Source organism: Physeter macrocephalus, chromosome 12 (genome assembly GCF_002837175.3).
Source record: "Physeter macrocephalus isolate SW-GA chromosome 12, ASM283717v5, whole genome shotgun sequence".
Lineage (NCBI taxonomy): Eukaryota > Metazoa > Chordata > Mammalia > Artiodactyla > Physeteridae > Physeter > Physeter macrocephalus.
Window position 1 is genome coordinate 40,479,639 of NC_041225.1, and position 20,370 is coordinate 40,500,008.

The following is a 20,370-nucleotide window of genomic DNA, read 5'->3' on the forward strand; positions in this document are numbered from 1 at the left end:
ACGGGCTTTGACACATGATGGGTCTAGTCATTCAGCAAGTGTGAATTTTGGAAATGAGCATCTGCCAGTCTTATTATTAAGTGGGAACTGAGTTGTTTTTATGAACTTCCAGCCTTGAGAACTTAAGCACAGCTTTGAAACAAATTCACTTATAATTTAACTAAAAAATAAAATACTGTTTTTCTTGCATTTTCACATACGTCAATGAGTGGAAACAGTTGAAAGCCCTGGAAAGAGGGTCCTTATGAGGCCCCAACCTCCCCCATTCAGCTAATGAGGGTTTCCTCTGTCTTCCAAATTTCAATCTCTGGCCAATTGCTATTTTAGAAATATGATGACCACTATGGCCATAAGACAAACACAGACTGGCACTTTCAAAAGTCCTCTCTGGGTGAAGCTACGATAGATCGATATTCTAAAAATATTGTTTTAAGAACATATACATTTCTTGCTTTAAGATAATTGTATTGGGAGGTTATAGAAATAGGAATTAACACTATAGGCAAGTTTAAGTCAAATGTCTCAAAGTTTATGAAGAGATTCTAAACCCAGCAGGATATCTAAGATTTTACTTGCAGATTGTAGGTTCCTGGGCCCTGTAAGAGTTGGTCACTCAGTGGGGCTCGTTTCATTGCATCCAGCAGATGTCACGGTTTAGCACCGGACTGCAAAACTATATACTAGCACAGTCCAACAGAAATACAAAGGCACACAGGTAATTTAAAAATTTCTAGTAACTACATTTTAAAAAGTATAAAGGAATGAATGAAATTGCTTTTAATAATATATATTATTTACCCCCACGTATCTAAAATAGTATCATTTCAACAGGTAATCAATATAAAAATATTAATGAACTATTTTGCTTATTTTTTTGGTACTAAGTTTCTGAAATCCAATGTGTATTTTACAGTCATGGCACATCTCAATTCAGAGTAGCCACAAATAACCACATGTGGTTACCGTGTTAGATGGTACAGCTCTATCCTATTCAGTTGTACAGACAGACAGCTGTTATCGACAGACAGACAAATGATGCCATGGGAGTACCAGGGCCACCTTAATTCTAGGGTGCTTAGACATATTCTAAACCATGGCCCCTCACAGTTTCAGAAACTGTGCTTCCAAATACGCCTGTGTTAAGATTCTAGCACTTACAGCAGCAACTCAAAAATGCTAAATATTTCAATTGTTGCCTTTCTGCACCTGCTTGTATAGAAAACTCGCCTTGGTGTCAGCTGGGCATTCCTACTCTAATGCACTGGAGAATGAGAAAGACGGGCTCACTGGATCATCAGATCATAGGCATGTTAGTTCTTTTCCAATGTTTCATATTTTAACGTAACTCATTTCTTCCATAAATATTATTGAGTCTTTTCAGTACAAAGCTCTAGAGAGAAGTATCGATTCTAAAAATAAACCCAACAAAAACAGGTGGTAAAACATATTTAAGTAACTATGCAGTCAGCTTTACTTACTTTCTATGCAACTTTCAAGGACTGCCTTAATGTTAACTAGAAGTAGAACCTGATCTGAAATTTACAAACCCTTGAGGTCTTACAGATTCTAAACCAACTATAGCCTTTCATCCTCAGTTACGTATTTCTACCCATCTACTTACTTCCTTGTAGCACGAAAGTGATTACCTTAGATAAATGTTCCTTTATGGTTTCATTGTCTCTCTTCACCACCTCCATCATTTCTTGGCTCCCAAGGTAGGCAGCATTAACTACATTAAAAAAAAAAAGGCAAACACTTAGAATATATAGAACAAACACAAATATCAAATTAATTGTAGTATATTCCTGTTTTACTCTTTTCTTTTGCCAAGTGCTATGTGATGTGAGATATGAGTGAGGCCAAGAGAGGCATGTGAGTCAGCAACATGCACTGTTTCTGGAAACAAGAGCGTGCCCTGTGGAAGAGTCTCTCTCACCCTCACCTGGCTTTCTCAATAGCAACGTTAGCAGTATGATGACCTAATGTCAGATGCCAAAGCAGATGTGTGTAATCATACCCGATCAAGGCATTTTTATGATTTAAGGATTAGAATCACAAATTTTGATAGATAAATCATGTATACCAGGGAAACCACACACAGTTACGAACATGAAACCATCTTGATAATTTTTTAAAAAAGGACACAACTACAAAGAATGTTTATTTTAAAACAGGTTTAAGCGATCTTTAAGAGTTGCTTATGAGGGTTAGTTCTATTATACTGACTGTGGAATGAGCAGAGTGACCCTCATTTTCAAGATGTCAAATAACTGAGAAAAAGGAAGAACGCCAGAGATAACATGAATTTATGTGATTTTCTGGTCCTGCTACACAAATTTTCATTTGATTCTCTGTGCCTTGAATTCTACTGTGATTGGTGTTTTTATTGTTACTTTGCTTTCTTTTTGGCATCTGCCTATTTGTCTTTTACTTTTAGTCTTTTGTCATTTTGTTTTAAGTATGCCTCTTGAAATCACAAGTAGATTTCTTTAAAAACAAAATTTAAAGTCTCTCTCTCTTAAATAAAGGGACTTAACATACTCACGTATATTGATATAAAAGATATTTGGTCTGACTCCAGTCAGTAGGCAGAATAAAGTAAATAATGAAGTTCACAGCAGAAATTAATGAAATAGAGACCAGAAAAACAACTGAGAAACTAAATGAAACTAAAAGTAAGTTCAATAACTGATAAATCTTTAGCCAGACTGATCAGGAAAAAAAATGTGAGAAGACATAAAACATTACCAGTATCAGGAAAGAGAACTGACAACCCTTCAGATAATACAGACATCAAAAGGATAATCAAGTAATTTTGTGGACAACTTTATGTCACGAAATTCAATAACTTAGATGAAACAGCCAGTCTGCCCAAAGACACAAGTTTGAAGCTGACTTAACAATAAATAGATAACCTCAATCGTCTTATATCTAGTAAAGAAATTAAATTTGTAATTTAAAGCCTCTCCACAAAGAAAACTGGAGGGCAAGATGAATTCATTGGTCCACTCTACCAAACATTTAAGGAAGAAATAATATTGATTTTAAATAAATTCTTCCACAAATGACTACACATATATAGATATTTAATTTTTGACAAAGGTAGCATTTCAAAGCAGCAGAAAACAGGTAGCCTGTGGCAGGCAGAATTCCCAGATGACACAAATACTCCTTGCCCTTTTACAATCCCTCCCTTCTGAGTGTGGGTGAAACCTGTGAGTATGATGACATATTACTCCCATGACTAGGTTATGTTATAAAGTTGAGACGACTTTAAGGGAGATTATCCCAGTGGACCTACCCTGATCACACGAGTCCTTCAAAACTTGAGTTCTCTCTGGCTAGTGGCAGAAGAAGTTACAGATTCAAAGCACTAAAAAGATTAAATGCACCACTGTTGGTCTGAAAATGGAGCTCATGTGAAAAGGACCTGAAAGTGACCTCCAGGAGCTGAGGGGGACCCCTGGCTGACAGCCAGCAAGAAAATGGGGACTGCAGTCAAAAAGCCACATGAACTGGATTCTGCCAACAACCTGAATGAGCTCAGAAGTGGATTGTGGGATATGCAGGGGTATAAAAGAGGCTTCTGAGATCCAGGCGACGGTGATCCTTGAGCTGGGTGGGAGTTATATGGGAGCTTGCTTTCTGATAATTCATGGAGGTAAACATTTATGTCTTAAGCACTTTTCTGTAGTGTTATTCTTGAATTGGAAAAAATATAAACATTCAAAAAACTTGTAAGGAATCTTACATTTCTAAAAGTAAATTTTTCATCAGGGAATGTACCTCACCTCACCTTTATTCTTACCCTTGTTTTTCCTGGTAATTTTCCATCTAAGTGTACTTTTTTATTGTTTGTTTTTAGAAAGTAGAATACCAGTTTCCTTTCCAGTAATTGCTCCAAGGAAGCAATTATCTTTTTCTTTCCTCAGAAATGCTCATAACACAGCACAGTGGTCAGAAACAATAATACTAAATAGTAGTGTAATTTCCTAAGGGGAAAACACATTTCTCCTGGCAATGACTATTGACAGCATTCCTGGAAACCCAGCAGAATTCACAGTTTCAATCACCATAGTGAAGGAAATATCTAGGAGCAGGAGTAATGGAAACAAAACACGAAGAGAAGAGAATGATTTAGAAGAATGGTACTTATTTACTTTTATTTCATTAAAAATCTAAATACAGGTGTAATAAAAAACCTCACTGAGTCTAATGTTCTATTTTATTTGCTACCATCATCTTCTGAAATCTGCTTAGTGTTTAAATATCACTACAGGACATCAACTCACAGTGGAGTGGCTAAGGAACGAAATGAGTGAGGGCTAAAGTTGGAAGACCAATAGGACATTCATCTCACAGGCTAAATGGTACCACTAAATTCTCCAAGTACACATAATCTACAATAGAAGGCTGCCTTCTGTTTAACTCAATCACCTATCTTGATGCCATTTTGTCTGTCTGGAAAATTCCCAACTCATCTTCAAGTCCAAATTCATTTGTCTTCTCCCTTACTTATCTAGGTAGAACTAATTTCTCCTTTTCTTGGTACCATGCCTAACCTGTATCTGTATTCATAACAGTCGTAACTGTGATATGTTAAAATTCTTCACATTTATCTCCCCTACCATGCTATATAAATATAAATATATATATATATAAATATAGCAGCAGCTATATTTCATTTATTATTCTCTCCAGAGATTATGCAAGTGCTTGGTTCATGGCAGCTGTGAGTTAAGGGTTGTTAAATAAAATAAATGGGAAGGGACTTGGCCAGTGTTTTTCTTTTTTGGGGGGGTAGGAGGGAAATGGGTCAGGAGGAAAAACCTACTGCCTTCCTTGAAGTGGTGCAAGAGCTGACATCACAAGAGAGGTCACGACACTGACATGGGAAGCCAAGATGGCAGGTACTGGTATAAAACTGGGACAAATCATTGCAGGCAAGAGTGGCAATCTAAGAGCTTCTGTTGAGACTGGCCCCAAACTAGGCCACATAAAGCACTGGCCATAGCAGTGAGGGAAAATGCAGAGGGAAGAAAAACCACAATTAATGATACAATAGGAGGTTTGGGGGAGATGTATGAACAGTTTTCTGAAGTAGAACTTGGGGGCTGGAAGCCAAGTTGTCCTGCTGTTTTGGTGGTATGTGATCCAGTGCCATTAGCACAGTTTCACAGTAGAATGCCCCAGTTTGTTCAGTTTTGCCTTTATATTGGGGAGGGAGGATTGATGGTGCTGAAGCAAAGGGAATTACTTGAACTGGGCACAGTTTAATTAGGGCAGGTGAAATTTGGAGGTAGGAAATCTCCCATACATGGGTGTGTACACTGCAGTGTAAAATGTGATGGTTACTCCTGGTCTGTTCTGACCAAGATATTATTTCTAGTCACTTTAATTTTCTTTAAAATGGCTGAGAGGTTCTGTATGTCCAAAGTATGTCATAAGGTTTAGAAGAAAAAAACCAGTCTCTTAAAAAAATGCTCCTTACAAGATTTGCTGGATTAGAAAAAGGGCTTGGTATATTTACCTCCACGATGGGAGGGTGGCTGAGGACAGAAGCCACTAGTAAGCACACAAATAGAGGTAAACAGCAAAAAGTTTTCATTTAAATTCTCTTTAAAATAATAAGGGTACTACTAATAATCACGGGAACCAAGACAGGCTCTCCTGTGGATAGGTGCATCTAGACGTGCTTCCAAGAGGGTCTCCCATAAATAAACTGCAGACCCCAGTCTGAGGTGGTCTTGTCAGGGCTTGTGAAGCCCAAAGACATTCTGGAGGGGACATGGATGTGGTGGACTTTAGTTATGGTGAAGAGGATGGAGTTAACTGTCTAGGTTACTAGTTAACTAGTACGGATGGAGTTAACTAGCTAGGTGTTTGGTAGGTCCATGGAAGATGAGTAGGTAGGTAGGTCCAAGACCATCTTGAAGTAGGGATGTAGTAAATACTAGTACCCTACCCAAAAGCCAATAAGAAACACCTCATTTCCTTGACTAGAGACATGGGAAAGTCAAAACATACGGCTTTTCCACATCCCTTATAGCTAGGGATATGGCCTAGTGTTGGCTACTAATGTAGAGGCAAGGTTCCTGGGGGAGGACTTCTCTTCCTAAATAAGCCAAAGCCTCATCAGGAATAAGCCTCTGCTTTTGCCCCATTTTCCTTAATTCCATCTGAATGTCAGACATAAGGCCTAGAGTAGCAGAAGTCATCATGTGATCATCAGATGACTAGCATGTGGGTAAATGTGCTGAGGACAAAGAGTGGAAATCTAGAAAGAACCCACATCCTTGATGGCACTGTTGAGATACTATTTATCTCTGGACTCTCCCCTTTATATTTCTTGGTGCATGAGAAAAATATCAATAGATCCCAATCTGTTTAGGCCACTGTAATTTAGTTTTCTGTTATCTATAGCCAAATTCAGTCTTAGCTAATAAAAGCAAATAAAAATGGGGTCTCTGGATTTTCTAGGTGTTTTTGGTTAACAGGGGTTGATGTTGCTGTCAACTTCCTATCAGATTCTGGTACTTGAGTAGGGGAGCAGGGTGGCATCAAGCCTTATCTATACATACTAGATCTTCCCTATAGGAGGGAAGAGGTAGGAGTTGACTGCAAAAAAGCCGTTCCAAGGATAGCCCCTCCTAGCACACCTTCTAACTGGTCCTGAGGCTGGCAAGATGTTGCCGGATGTAGAGGAGTTAGGTGCGAGCCAAGCAGGGCTACATGGTAGCAAAATTCCTGGGGCTGAGGACAGACTGTGAAACTGGATAGTCCTGGAGATGTGAGTACCCCACGCTCCAGCAGAGCTCCGTCCAGAGCTGCTCGGGCAAAGTTAAGGCTAGGCAATCAAGACGCATAAACCAGGAGAATTTGTCAGAAGTTAAGCAGGACTACACATGCTCAGAAACCCAGATGAAGTCTTACAAGGGCCCGTGCTTTGGTAGGTCTTTATTTTTTTCCCGATCGTTTTCTACAGTTTCTATTTGTGCCAATTGTGGCTTTTAACAATGTGAAAACCAGATCTAAAAATGTAATTCTCCCATTCTAAAATTTCTGCATAATTTGGAGTAATGTTTACTATTCACATATGTTTCTCCATAAGCCAAGACTTTCGTTATTATAACCATTGATTTAGTCTGCAAGCAGACAGTCTTATCTATGTGACATTGAGTTCACCAAAGTGAAACACACAACTCAAGGTGTATGATTTTTAAAAAAATAATACAACTTTTTAGAGTGGCAGATATTTTAAAGATATATATATACAAATTTCTATAGAAAAAAATAATAAAACCTTCACTGAGTCATTTACTTCTAAACCAGAGAAGATATTCTACTATTGTATCTAATCACCTTTTGCCCTAAATCCTAAAACTGACCACACACACACAAAATCTTTTCCTTCATTGCTGAATTTTAGGCTAAACTTCCATGAATAACTAAAGCTGAAGTTGGCTTTTATAAATGGATTTTCCTAAGCTACACACATAAATGAGAATAGGTAACATGGCAGTCTGGTTTTGTCTTATTCAAAATATTATTCTGGGATTAAGTAAAAAATATTCTGAGAAGAAATCTGATTTTTTAGTGAAGCTTATGTGTCAGTTCATTGAATAGTTCTGTTCATTTCACATCACTGTACATGTTTTTAAAAGTTATTTCCATATTGATTAAGGAAAGGAAAGATTATGAAAGTGTCTTTTACAAGAATGTATGCAACAGAAGTAACGTAATCTACCAGGAATGCCCTTTGTCTGCACTATGTTTTTCTAGTTAGGTAACTGAAAGGAATTAAAACATCAATTTGGCCTAACAAAAAGACCCTAGAATATTTTTTAACGTTAATTATCTTGACCTGTGATACTGCTAAGCTAAAATATATTTGCTTTTAGCTTTGATCAGAAAATCCAATTCAGCTCTCAGTGAAAAATTTATTTATCATGAAACAGAAGAACATTTATTCTAAAGAAAATATGTAGTAGCAAATATTCCGGAATAAAAATTAAAGAAAAAAACCATATATTTTCTTTAAAAATAACATTCAAAACAATCTAGTTATATCAATTGAACTGATGAACACTGTGGTAAAGTTTATAAAGTATCCTAATTGAATTAGGGCTACTCTATCCTGAATGCTGGATAGGAAAGGATGTTTTACTCACTCAGTCTGCTGAAGAAGGCTAATACATAGCATCTCAGCCTTTAAGAAGCACCATTTTTGCCAAAAGGACAACAGCATTTGAAATACTTGAATAATTTGGTTCCTTGAATTTTTCAGACCTTACTACAATAAAAAAATATGTGTATAAACTAAAGGATACAGAAAATCAGCTTCTATCCAGATAGGTCAGGATTTATTATCCACTACTTGGACTGGTAAACTTCCTCCATTTGTTTCCATAAGATTTCTACTGAAGCATAGACATTACATAATGGGAAAACACCCCAAGTCCTCCTAAAAGTCAAACTGGTATGCTAAAGGTCATTGTCTGGATGACAGTCAAGCCACAGAGAAGGAGGTCTGGAGGAGGATGGTCTGGATGGCATAGATTTGACCACTGAAAATGATCTCAGGCCTGGTATTCCTTTCCCCTGATGACCCCTCTCTTTGTGTAACATGAAAATCATGTCACCAACTCAAGTGACTGGTTTGAATATCAATTACCCTTCACCATTCATGGGATGTAAGCTCGGGAGGAGTGCATGAATCATCCACAAGGGCCAGGGTCTTATCTGACGAGTATCAGTCCCTCGCCGCGGGGGCCTTCTCGCATTTGTCATAAGCAAGGGAACAGCTAGCGGGATGGCCAGGGCAAGCCTGGGTAAAGGCAGGTTCTGTGGTAGCTGTTGCTAGAGGAGGCAGGGGTGACACGGGACCCAAAGGCGAGAGGTATAAAGAGGCCGGCTAGGATGACTGCAATGCTTGCTTAAGGGTTAGCCTATGATCACTACTAGGAGATTGAACTAAGTTCCCATGCAGAGAATAAACCAAGAACACAAAGCAGCAAGAAGACAGGTAATTCTTGCCTCCTTTCTCTCTACCCAAGGTTATACAGACAGGGTGGGTAATGGGGAAACAAAAGAGACTACTGAAGTACTAGTTACTTGGATATCAGAAAGGCAGATCCAGAAGGAAGAGAACAGAAAATCAGAGAAGGAAAGGATGTCAGAAACATAAGCGCTGTGCTCCAAAAGTTTGTTTGCAAGTTGGTTGTTTGGAACAGAGATAAAGCAATGTGGCTGAGTGTTTAGTCTGGTCTAAAAGTCTATTTTGCACACAATATAACTCTACTATGGGAAAGAAATCCCAGGGTTCCCCAAACAACAATGCAACTGGAAGGCTCTGGTTGCCTTGAGTCAGGGAGGGGAATGTGTCCTATGTCCAAACTGTCTTGCTCCTTGATGCCTGCACTTGGGGCTCCAGGAAGACTCAGTAAGAGGTCAATCACTGCAGCTGAAAGGAAGATTCCTTTCTCTCAAGTGCAGTTTATGGAGCCTACTTCTTCAAGAGGGTGTTTACAATTCTGCTGTAGAAAAATTGAAAAAAAAATCTTTATATAAGTACCCATTTTAATGAAAAAACATTAAACACATCATATGTCATATGTGATGTGTTACATAGTCACTAAATATATATAGAAAAACAAATAAAACTTTTTTATATCCCATGTGCTGATTTGGGTTTAGAAAATATTTCTAAAGAGGTAGAAGGAAAGCACCTATCTAATGCCTATCAGAAACCCAGATGTTTTGGGTGGAGTGTTCTATAAATGTCTATGAAATCCTGTTGGTTGATACCATTGTTAATTTATCTATATCCTTGCTAATTTTTTCTGTTCTATTATTCGACTGATTGTTGAGAGAGGGGTGTTTAAGCGTCCAACTATAATTGTGCATTTGCCCATTACTCCTTTCAGTTCTATCAGTTTTTGCTTCATATACTTTGCAGCTCACTTGTTTCGTGCATACACATTTAGAATTGCTATGACTCCTTGGTAAATTGAACCTTTCATTATTATTATTATGTATTGTCACTCTCTGTTCCTGGTAATTTTCTTTGCTATGAAGTTCACTTTATCTGATATTAATATAGTCATTACTGGTTCCTTTTGATGAATGTTTTGCATGATGTATCTTTTCCCATTCTTTTACTTTCAGTCTACCTATACGATTATATTTTAACCAAGTTTTCTGAAGACAGCATATACTTAGGTTATGTTTTTTAATCCACTTTGTCAATCTTTCTCTTTTAATTGGTATATTTTGACCATTTACATTTAATGTAATTATTGGTATGTTAGAGCTTGTATGCCATTTTATTATTTGTTTTCTGAGGTTGTCTGTTTTCTATTTCTCTGTGTTCTTTCTCTGGCCTTCCTATATTGTTTACTAAATGTTTTAGAATTCTATTTTGATTTACCTATAGTGTTTTGGAGTATGTCTCTTTTTATAGATTTTAAAGTGGTCATTCTAGGTATTACATTATATATGTAACTTAATACAGTTTACTGGTGTTGACATTTTACCAGTTCAAGTGAAGTACAGAAGTATATTACTTCCCTTTATGTTATTTTACCCTCCCCTATTTATAATATAATTGCCTTAAATACTTCTGTATACACTTAGATCATATCAATGTTATAATTTTTGCTTCAACTGTTAAACATAATTTGGAAATCTCAAGAGGAGAAGGAAAATGTAATTACCCACATTTTTTCTTTCTGTTCTTTCCTTTCTAAATGTTTCAAGATTCCTTCTTTGATCATTTATTTTCAGTTTAGAGAACTTCCTATAGCTATTCTTTTAGGATAGGTCTGATCGTTACAAATTCCTTTAGTTTTCCTTCATTGGAGAGTGTCTTTATTTTCTCTTCCTTCCTGAAGCACATATTTGCTGGATATAGAATTCTGTATTGATGGTTCTTTTCTATTTACACTTGAAATATATGCCATTTCTTTTGGCCTCTATAGATTCTGAAGAGAAAGTAGTCATCACTCAAATAGATTTTCCTCTATAAATATGTATCATTTCTCTCTGGCTGCTTTCAAGATATTTTCCTTGCTTTAGTTTTCAAACGTTTATGTGTCTTGGTGTGGATTTCTTTGGGTTTATTTATTTGGAGTTCATCTAGCTTCTTGAATTTTGTAGGTTTATGTCTTTTACCAAATTTGGGAAGTTCCTATTTTTATTGTTATATGTTCCCTGGTTCTTTCCTCTGTCCCCTCCATTTTATTGTTGAGCTCAAACACTGAGTTTTTAATTTGGTTATTACATTTTTCAGTTCTAAAATTTCCATTCAGTTTTTCTTTAAATCTTCTCTTTCCTGAGACTTTCTATTTTTTCATTTTTTTCATAAATGTTTATTAATTGCTCCTTGAAGTATTTTTATAATGACTGCTTTAAAATCTTTGTCAGAAAATTATAATATCTCTGTCATTTGGTGTTGGCATTTATTGTCTTCTTCCATTCAAATTGAGATTTTCTGGGTTTTTGGTACGACAAGTGATTTTTAACTAAAACAAGGACAATGGGATATTATGATACTCCTGAGCTTATTTAAACTTTCTATTTTAGGTGGGTTTTTTTGTTTTTTTTTTTTCCCCTGACACTTCTTCAGCAAAGGAAGTGGGCAAGGAGAAGTGCCACCTCACTACTGCCAGGTGGGGCAGAAATCCAGGTTCTCCATTTGGTTTCTATTGACAACCAAGGGGTGGAGGGGCTCCTCATTATTGCTGGGCACGGGTAGGAATTCTGACTCCCCACTAGGCTTCCATTATTACCATCCCAGCTAGGAGAGGCAGAATTGCCTTATTGCTTTTCCCACATGATCTCCACTGATCTCATAGGAGTGGTGGTGGTAGTGGCCTCATTACTGCTGGGCAGTGGTGAAAGTCCTGCCTCTCCAATCAGCCTCTTCTGGACACCACCCTAGTGAGGAAGAAGAGGGGTGCCTCATTACTGTTGGGTGTGGGGTAAAGTCCAGGCCTCCCACTTGGCCTTTGCTGGTTTGGGTAGGGATAAGGCGACGGTTTTTACTATGGTGCATGGCTAGATTAGGGCAGTCATTATCCAAAAGTTTCTTTTAGAAAGGTTGCCATTTTCCTGGTCCTCTGGCTACAGAGTGCAGGCTTTTCTCAGAGCTTTTTAAAAATCCACACCCATTGGTATTTCTGGGTCACTGACTCCAAGTCTAGGATATACGTGGTAAAAAGAAAAGCCAGGGAACTTACCACTGTGTTGCTCTGTGGGTCCCAAGGTCCCTACATAGTCTGCTTTCTTCTCTGCCTTTCAGAGTCTTATATTTGTCTTACATATAATATGCAGGATTTTTAGCACTTAGTAGGAGAAACAGGGAGAAGAATACATCTATTTCATCTTCCTGGAAGCAGAAGTCCTTGGAGGAAAATGGATTCCTTAACTACAGAATGCTTTTTTAAAATCCTTTCTAAGGGTAAAAAGAAAAAGATTAAAGAAGGGAAAAAAAAAAACAAACCCTGTAAACTGTAATGACTTTTTGAAGTATACGTGGAGTAGTTTTATATATGTTTGCCAGAATTTCAAGTGATTTCCATTTGATCTCAATTTCCAAATGTGTCCAGTCTAACTCTTGATTTGATCAATGACTGAGAACTAGAGAGGGGAAGGGACTAAACTGAGGCCACAGAGAGAGTCTGAGGCAAAACCAAAAGGAGAGTTGAGGGTTTCCGACTTGTAGTCAGTGTCATTTTCACTTACTAGGCCATTTCTTTCTCTTCTAGGAGGGGAAAAATAAGGGGCTGGACCAGAAGGTCTTCAAGGGACATCTCCAACTTCAATGTTTGGTGATTTTTATGACTGTCCTGAGCCTTGCTTCCCTACTCCCTATCTCATCTTCTGCTGCTGCTATGTTAAGCCTATAACAAAGAATAAGAGTTGTGGAGAGCATAAAAATCCACAAATACAGAAAATATATTGAACTTTGTATTTGTGATGACTGCTTCTTGCTACATATTTAGAAAAACACTTCCCATACAATCTGTAGCTGTACAATTCTAAAGGCAGGGCTGCGACTTGTTTCTGGATTCACTATGCACATGATCTCGTGGCACTCGATGTAGGTGAGCATGGTAAACTTTACTCAGGAGTCCTGCTTTTATGACTGAAAGGAGCAAAGAGACAATAATAGCAGCAGCTATGGTAAAAGGAAGCTTAACACAGTGGCATATTGCTGGAGTTTGAACACTACCCACTAGTTGTGTGACTTTGGGCAAATCATGTAACTTCTCTGAACCTCAGTATCTTCATCTGTAAAATGGGGACAATAACAATACCTAAACCTTATTAGTTCTTCTGAGGACTACAGGTTAAAGCTTAGAACAGCAGCTATTAGCTGCTGCTGCTGCAACTGTTGTTATATCATTCATTGGAGGCTTATTATAAATAAAATACTAGATCGACACTTTGCATATATTATCACATTTAATCCTATAATAATCTTTTGAGGTATGGGATATTATTATCCCATTTTATGGATTAAGTAGCATATTTTATTATTAAAATCATTTGTAAATATATAAATTAGTATTAACTAAACAGATAAATTACTTTTAAAAACAACATTTGAAGCCAAGAAGTAAAGTAGCAAAAACATTCCCTGGCACATTCAGAAACTATAATCAGTAACGCATCCAGTGTTACATTACCATGACTATTATTTATTATTAGTTTTATAACTTAAACTTCTCCAAAAACTTTTAAAGAGCAAAGTAAAATCATAGCCTGTTCACTCTATGGGAATATTAGGCCTGATTTCCTTGGGCTGATTTTTGCAAAGTTCACACACTGAGCTTAACAGGGCACACCCTGGATTCCTGTAAGGACTCCATATATACTCAATACAGAAGAATTCTTTCTCATCATCCTGTAGCTAGGTGGAGAATCAGAAGGATAAGGTTTAAAATTAAAGCTTGATGAGGCTTTTCTGTCATTTAGAATACCCCTCACTATTTTCTTTTTATTTCTAGTTTTAAACTTTTGGGAGAAAAATACAACAAATAATTCCTTGCTTGATACTCATCCAACTGTCTGAGATTATTCTCTTAACACTTTCTGATACAAGAATAAACATATACATTTTAAAATGTGCTTACTGAGGCAGAACGGTTCCAATATGTTCAGAAACGAAAATTCACTCTGTAGGTTCATCCTTCGAAGGAGCATTCTGATCACCAAGGACTTGATTTTCTCAGGCCACGGTTTAAGTAGTAAGTAGCCAGGAACATAGAAAGCATATCGAAGCCAGCACAAAAGTGGAGTGGCGAGCTTGCCGTTGGGTGACTCAGACATTCGTTCAATTGTTGGAAAGAGCAGAAAAGAGCGAATTACCTACAATTAAAAAAAAAAACAAACACTGTGATAAGAAGTTTTCTCAACGGATAAGTCATTGCTTTATTGTTTCTTCTATATAGTATCCACAAATGACTGGGTTTTATAATATGGCTACCAATCTATTCAGACTGAGAAGAAGTACCACCCACTGCCTTCTCAGCCCTCAAGTGACCTGAGTAGGATATAAGGATGTCCCTTAAGTTGCTGGGGTTAACTTTCAGGGTGAGGAGGAAATCAGATTCCTAGATAAATTCCTGATTGTGACAGCAACTCACAATCCCTTTGAAGCATTGCTAAAAGTAGAAATGAATGTACCATTTTAGTAGTTATACCAACTTGACTGACTAATGATGCCAAAAGAGAATAAAGCTACATAAAAGACTCCATTTCTAGTCAGAATTTCTTTTATTGATTATATGTGGAGATAGTTCACTTTTGAAAAGCTCCTCTATTCCTTAATCTTACCAGCCAAAGATAATCTTTAATAGGACCAAATATATTTTTAGCAACTGATTCAACCTCAATAAAGTGTAGGCCAGGGACAAAGGAAGCTGGGAATTTCTACCTATGCGGGAAAATGTTTAAGGACAAAAATATCATTTCAACTCAATTCATCAGAATATCATGAAATATATTTTAATAGTACACCAGACGAAAAGGGCATCGCTAAAACATTTAAAATTTACCATTATTTACCATATTAATATTTAAAAAATTAATATATAAAAATAATTTATATGGGGATCAGAAAAGTCAAAATAGTTAAGTATAATCCATATTTATAATAGGATAACATAAATGGAACAGCTCATCAATGTTAGCAGATCGTAGAACAGGAAATGAGAATGGACACATGATTTTACTTTTAAAAAAACCTTCTAAATTGTTAAGTATAACATACAGAAAAGCATATAAAACATAAATGTTCTATTTAACAAATAATTTATAAAATGAACAGCTGTGTGGGTCAAGAAACAAGACGTTGCCAGCATGGCATCTTCCCATCACAACCCCTTCCTCTGCTCACATCTTAGGTAATCTCTATCCTGACTTCCTTACTTTTCTTTATATCAATACTTATCATTCCTTAATACTATAATCACTTCCTTGTTTTGCTTTATATTAATGCTTATCATTCTGCTATAGACTGAACTGTGTCACCCCCAAATTGATATGACGAAGCCCTAACTCCCAAGGTGACTGCATGTAGAGAGAGGTAATTCCAGTTATATAAGGTCATAAGAGTGGGGCCCTAATGGATAGGATTAGTATCCTTATAAGGACAGACGCCTGAGAGCTTACTCTCATCCCAAGAACACACAGAGAAGAGGTCTGGTGTACACACAGACAGAAGGTGGCCATCTACAAGCCAGGAAGAAGTTTCACTGGAAACTGACCATGCTGGCATGCTGATCTTAGACTCTCAATCTCTAGAACTGTGAGAAAATAAATGTCAGTTGTTTAAGCCACCCAGTCTATGGCATTTTGTTATGGCAGTTTGAGCAGACTAATACCTATCCCTTAATACCATAGTTAATTTTTGTCTGTTAATGAACTTTTTTTTTTTTTTTTTTTTTTTCCCGGTACGCGGGCCTCTCAGTGTTGTGGCCTCTCCCGTTGCGGAGCACAGGCTCCGGACGCGCAAGCTCAGCGGCCATGGCTCACAGGCCCAGCTGCTCCGCGGCAGGTGGGATCCTCCCGGACCAGGGAACAAACCCGCGTCCCCTGCGTCGGCAGCCGGACTCTCAACCACTGCGCCACCAGGGAAGACCCCTGTTAATGAACTTTATATAAATGTAATCATGCAGTATGTTTTTGTATTTTACTTGCTTCACTCAACATTGTTTATAACATCCAACCATGCTGATACATGTAGCAATAGCTCATTATCTTTGCTATACAGTTATCCACTGTAAGAACATAACACAATTTATTTTACTGACAGATATTTGTGTTATTACAAATATGCTGTTATAATATTTTTACACACATCTCTTGTGCATGTGTGCATGTATTTCTGTTGACTGTATCACCTCGAAGTAGAAATATGGGGTCATATGGTTGCACACATGCAGCTTTAATAGGTAGTTCCAAATTTTTTTTTTGAATTTTATCTATTTTTTTTATACAGCAGGTTCTTATTAGTTATCCATTTTATACATATTAGTGTATACATGTCAATCCCAATTTCCCAAATAGTTTTTCAAAGTACTTATACCAATTTACTCCCCTACCATCAGACATGAGGGTTCATATTGTTACATTTCCTCACATTTGGTACTGGCAAACTTTGTAATTATAATTGTAATTGACTAACCTGGTGTTTAGAGGTATTTCATTGTGGCTCTAATTTGTGTTTCTCTGATGACTGATAAGGCTTTTATATGCTTTTTGGACATTTTCTATATATTCTTTGCAAATATTTAAGTCTCACATTTTTCTATTAGACTTATTTTTTATTGATTTGTAGAAGCTGCTTTTTATTTTAGATACCAGTCCTTTGTCATGTTGCAGTTCTTGGCTTGCCTGTTCAACCCTTATTCTTTTTTTATTTTTTCTAATGGAGATAAGTTCTTAAGTTTGATGCAGTTGAATTTAACAGTCTTTTCTCTTACAGTTATTGTTCTTTGTCTGTAGTTTAAGAAATTCTAGAAGATATTATTTTTTCATGCTACCTCTTATCTGTTCTACAATGTGGATTTAAGCCTTGGGCTGTGTTTAACTTCAGCTGTGAGTCTGTTCCTTTGATTTCAGGCATCAGTGATTTGCCATTTCCCTTATGTATTTACATTCTTCCTTCTGGATGAACTTGATGCACTTTTCCTGGTAGGACCTGATAGTAAAGGTGGGGTTTCGTGGACTCAGTCTCTTTTTTACCTTCCACTGTTGACAGTCCTTTTTCATAGTAACCTATTTGATGGCACTGACCAAATGTTAAAGTTGATCAGGTAACACCTGTCATTCTGCCTTCATGTCTGTCTCACTAATAGAGAACAGGGATTTGAGGGTGGACACTGTGGAGGACTCTTCTTTCTAATCATACCTTCTTTTTCTTCCTTGGTCATATCTATCAGCTATGTGCTTAGCCATTTCCTGCAGACTTTTCTTTTTCTCTCAACAATATCTGAGATATTTTAGTTTTTTTTTTTTTTTGGTCACAGTAATTTGATCTCCACTAGATCTCCTCCTCTGTCACATAAGTAAGAATGTACTGTTCCCTGTGGCCTTGATGTTCTTGGGGAGCAGGGAGGCACAGCTTTTTCAGATGATTTTTAAAATGCTGGGTTGGTAACGACACATGGCAAAGTGCTCATAATGTGCTTTTTGAATGAATGCTGAGTTTCAGCCAGAATATGGGAGTTTCTGCCACCTTGGCATCTTCTCAAGCACAAAGCAGAGGAGATGCTGCATGGACTGTGCTTAATAAAGGCCTTTGGGCCCTTTATGGGGCATTCATGGGCACTTGTGATGCAGATCACTGTGGGCTCCAGAATGTCAGGGATGATCCAGAATCTTCCAGTCAGAGCCAGCTGCCTGTATTACAATGGGTTTATACAAAGGTTATATATAAAGATTCACACAAAGGTTACAGGATCTCTGGGAAGTCTGACTGGACAAGAAAAGTCAGTTAAAGGAATCATTCTCCCTGGATGCCAATTTCAGTGTGAACTCTAACTCAATGCATTTGTCTTGTTTTTTTTTTTTTACTTTTATTTTTATTTTATTTTTGGCTGCGTTGCGTCTTCGTTGCTGTGCATGGGCTTTCTCTAGTTGCAGCGAGAGGGGGTTACTCTTTGTTGCGGTGCGTGGGCTTCTCATCGTGGTGGCTTCTCTTGTTGCGAAGCACGGGCTCTAGGCACGTGGGCTTCAGTAGTTGCAGCATGGGGGCTCAGTAGTTGTGGCAGGCAGGCCCTAGAGCATGCAGGCTTCAGTACTTGTGGCTCATGGGCTCTAGAGCGCAGGCTCAGTAGTTTTGATGCACGGGCTTAGTTGCTCCGTGGCACGTGGGATCTTCCCGGACCAGGGATCGAACCCACGTCCCCTGCATCTGCAGGTGGATTCTTAACCACTGCACCACCAGGGAAGTCCCTAACTCAATGTATTTGAACACAAACACAGGAGGAATGAAATCAGCTTCGGGATCCTGGGACTTTTGATACTTGGTCACCTTCTTCTTCCCCTTCTAGCATAACACAGGGACACAGCATTCCTGATTCATCAGTGATGACTATGGTGTTGAGGACACAGGGTAAGCAGAGTATGTAGCATGAGCATCCTAACTATAGTTACCATCAGTCTTGGGAAGCATAAGTAAAGAACCTGATAGCTTCCCGATGTCTCCAGGACTCTTGAACAGGTCTCCGTATTCTCGTATTCCATATACAGTGGGTGTGCTACTGCTTCACCTTTGCCTTTTCTGTCCAAAGATATTCTTCAGGACTGCTCCCGATGGCTCAAAGTCAAACAGGGCTGCTGTCTCTCTTAGAGATATGGAATATACCCTTCAGACTGGCAAAAAATAAGAACTCTAACAATACCAAGTACTAATGATGTGGATCAACAAGAACTCTTAAACAATATGGCATTAATTATTAGCCTTTCTTCTTCTGTTTTCGAAAGTATGATCACTTTGGTGGGTGTCTGGAGCTCACATAGAAAGTAAAGTTTATCATATTGTCTAATGTTAGCAGTTTAATTCAGGGATCTGGCATTTCACTTGGATACCAAATAGCACGCTTTAAGACTCTGAGGGGTAGAAACGATAAAAAATCTTTTAGCAAGTGGAGTGGTACTACAATTAACCACTGACTTTTATACATTCAAATTCAGATTTCTTCCCCTATCTCTTGACGTAATTCTAATATCATGAGTCCTTTAACTCCTGTAAGTGCTACCAATGTTCTGTTGGACTTAAGTCTTGAGAGATTTCAAACAGGGGTGGATTTGTATAAAGCAATCTTTGGTATTGAGAGAGGCAGGGTTTCTCACTGCCCTGCTGAGGCCTCCCAGCTGAAGGGCTAAGAAGGAGCTCCCTTCCCCACCCCACAGGAAGAGTTCTCCCTCGAGGCTGAAGAGCAGGTTTCTTGTTAGCAGCTGCAGTGGCAGCAAAGACAATGATGAAGAAACTGACTTCTCAGCCTCAGCTGGGCTCTCGTTTGTCACTCCCACCTGGAGCTATAGGAACACGATACGGTAAGAAAGCCAGGTCGCCCACAGTTCACAGTCACTGCAGGCTCCTTGGCAGCCAGTGTTCTTCAATAATATCTCTAAAAGCTCGATGGCTTAGTCTGTCTTTTTTTGGTTCATAATCTACCTGAAACTGATTTTTATGTGTGGTGTGAAATATGGGTCTAATTTAATTTTTTTCTGTATGGAAACTCAATTGTTCCAGCACTATTAACTGCAAAGACTGCCCCTTTCCTGCTTTTCTGCAGTGACATTTCTGTTGTAAATCCTGTGTATATGTGAATAGGTCCTTTCCAGGGTTCTATAATCTGTCCTACTGGCCTACTTTTCTAACTCTGTGCCAAGAGCACACGTCTTATTTACTAAAGCTTTATATTTTGATATTTGGTAGAGTAACTTAAACCCCATCTTCTTGTTCTTCAAAAATGCCTTGAGTATTTTTGGCTCTCTGCATTGGATACGGATATGAGTTTTATATGGATAAAACCCATATATGGATACTGAGTTTTATAAAATACCTTTTCTGTCCCTATTGAAATGATCGTATGATTTTTCTCCTTTCATTTATTAATGTGGTAAACTATCAATTGATTTTCTAATGTGAAACTAACTTTCCATTTTTGGGATAAACCCACCTTGGTCATGATACATCCTTCTCATGTTACTGTATTACTATATTTGGTTTCCTAATACTTTGTGTGGGACTTTTTCATGTCGATGAGTAAGCCTGGCCTATAATTTGCTTTTCTTATATTATTTATTCCAGGTTTGCATATAAGGTTTTGTTAGTTTGAGAGAACCGAGTTG

General features: G+C 37.8%; 1 protein-coding gene across 5 annotated transcripts in view; it reads right to left on the reverse strand.

The window, feature by feature from the left end:
- The window catches only part of LDAH (lipid droplet associated hydrolase), a 94,159-nt gene that overhangs the window by 15,843 nt on the left and 57,946 nt on the right, over nucleotides 1-20,370 (reverse strand). For all 5 annotated transcript variants that reach the window (XM_055089057.1, XM_028496563.1, XM_007127303.4 and 2 more), the window contains 2 exons: nucleotides 14,139-14,373; nucleotides 1,647-1,729 (listed from right to left, as the gene is read on the reverse strand). In XM_055089057.1, the coding sequence (XP_054945032.1) occupies nucleotides 1,647-1,729; nucleotides 14,139-14,373 (318 nt within the window). The remainder of the gene's footprint in view (nucleotides 1-1,646; nucleotides 1,730-14,138; nucleotides 14,374-20,370) is intronic.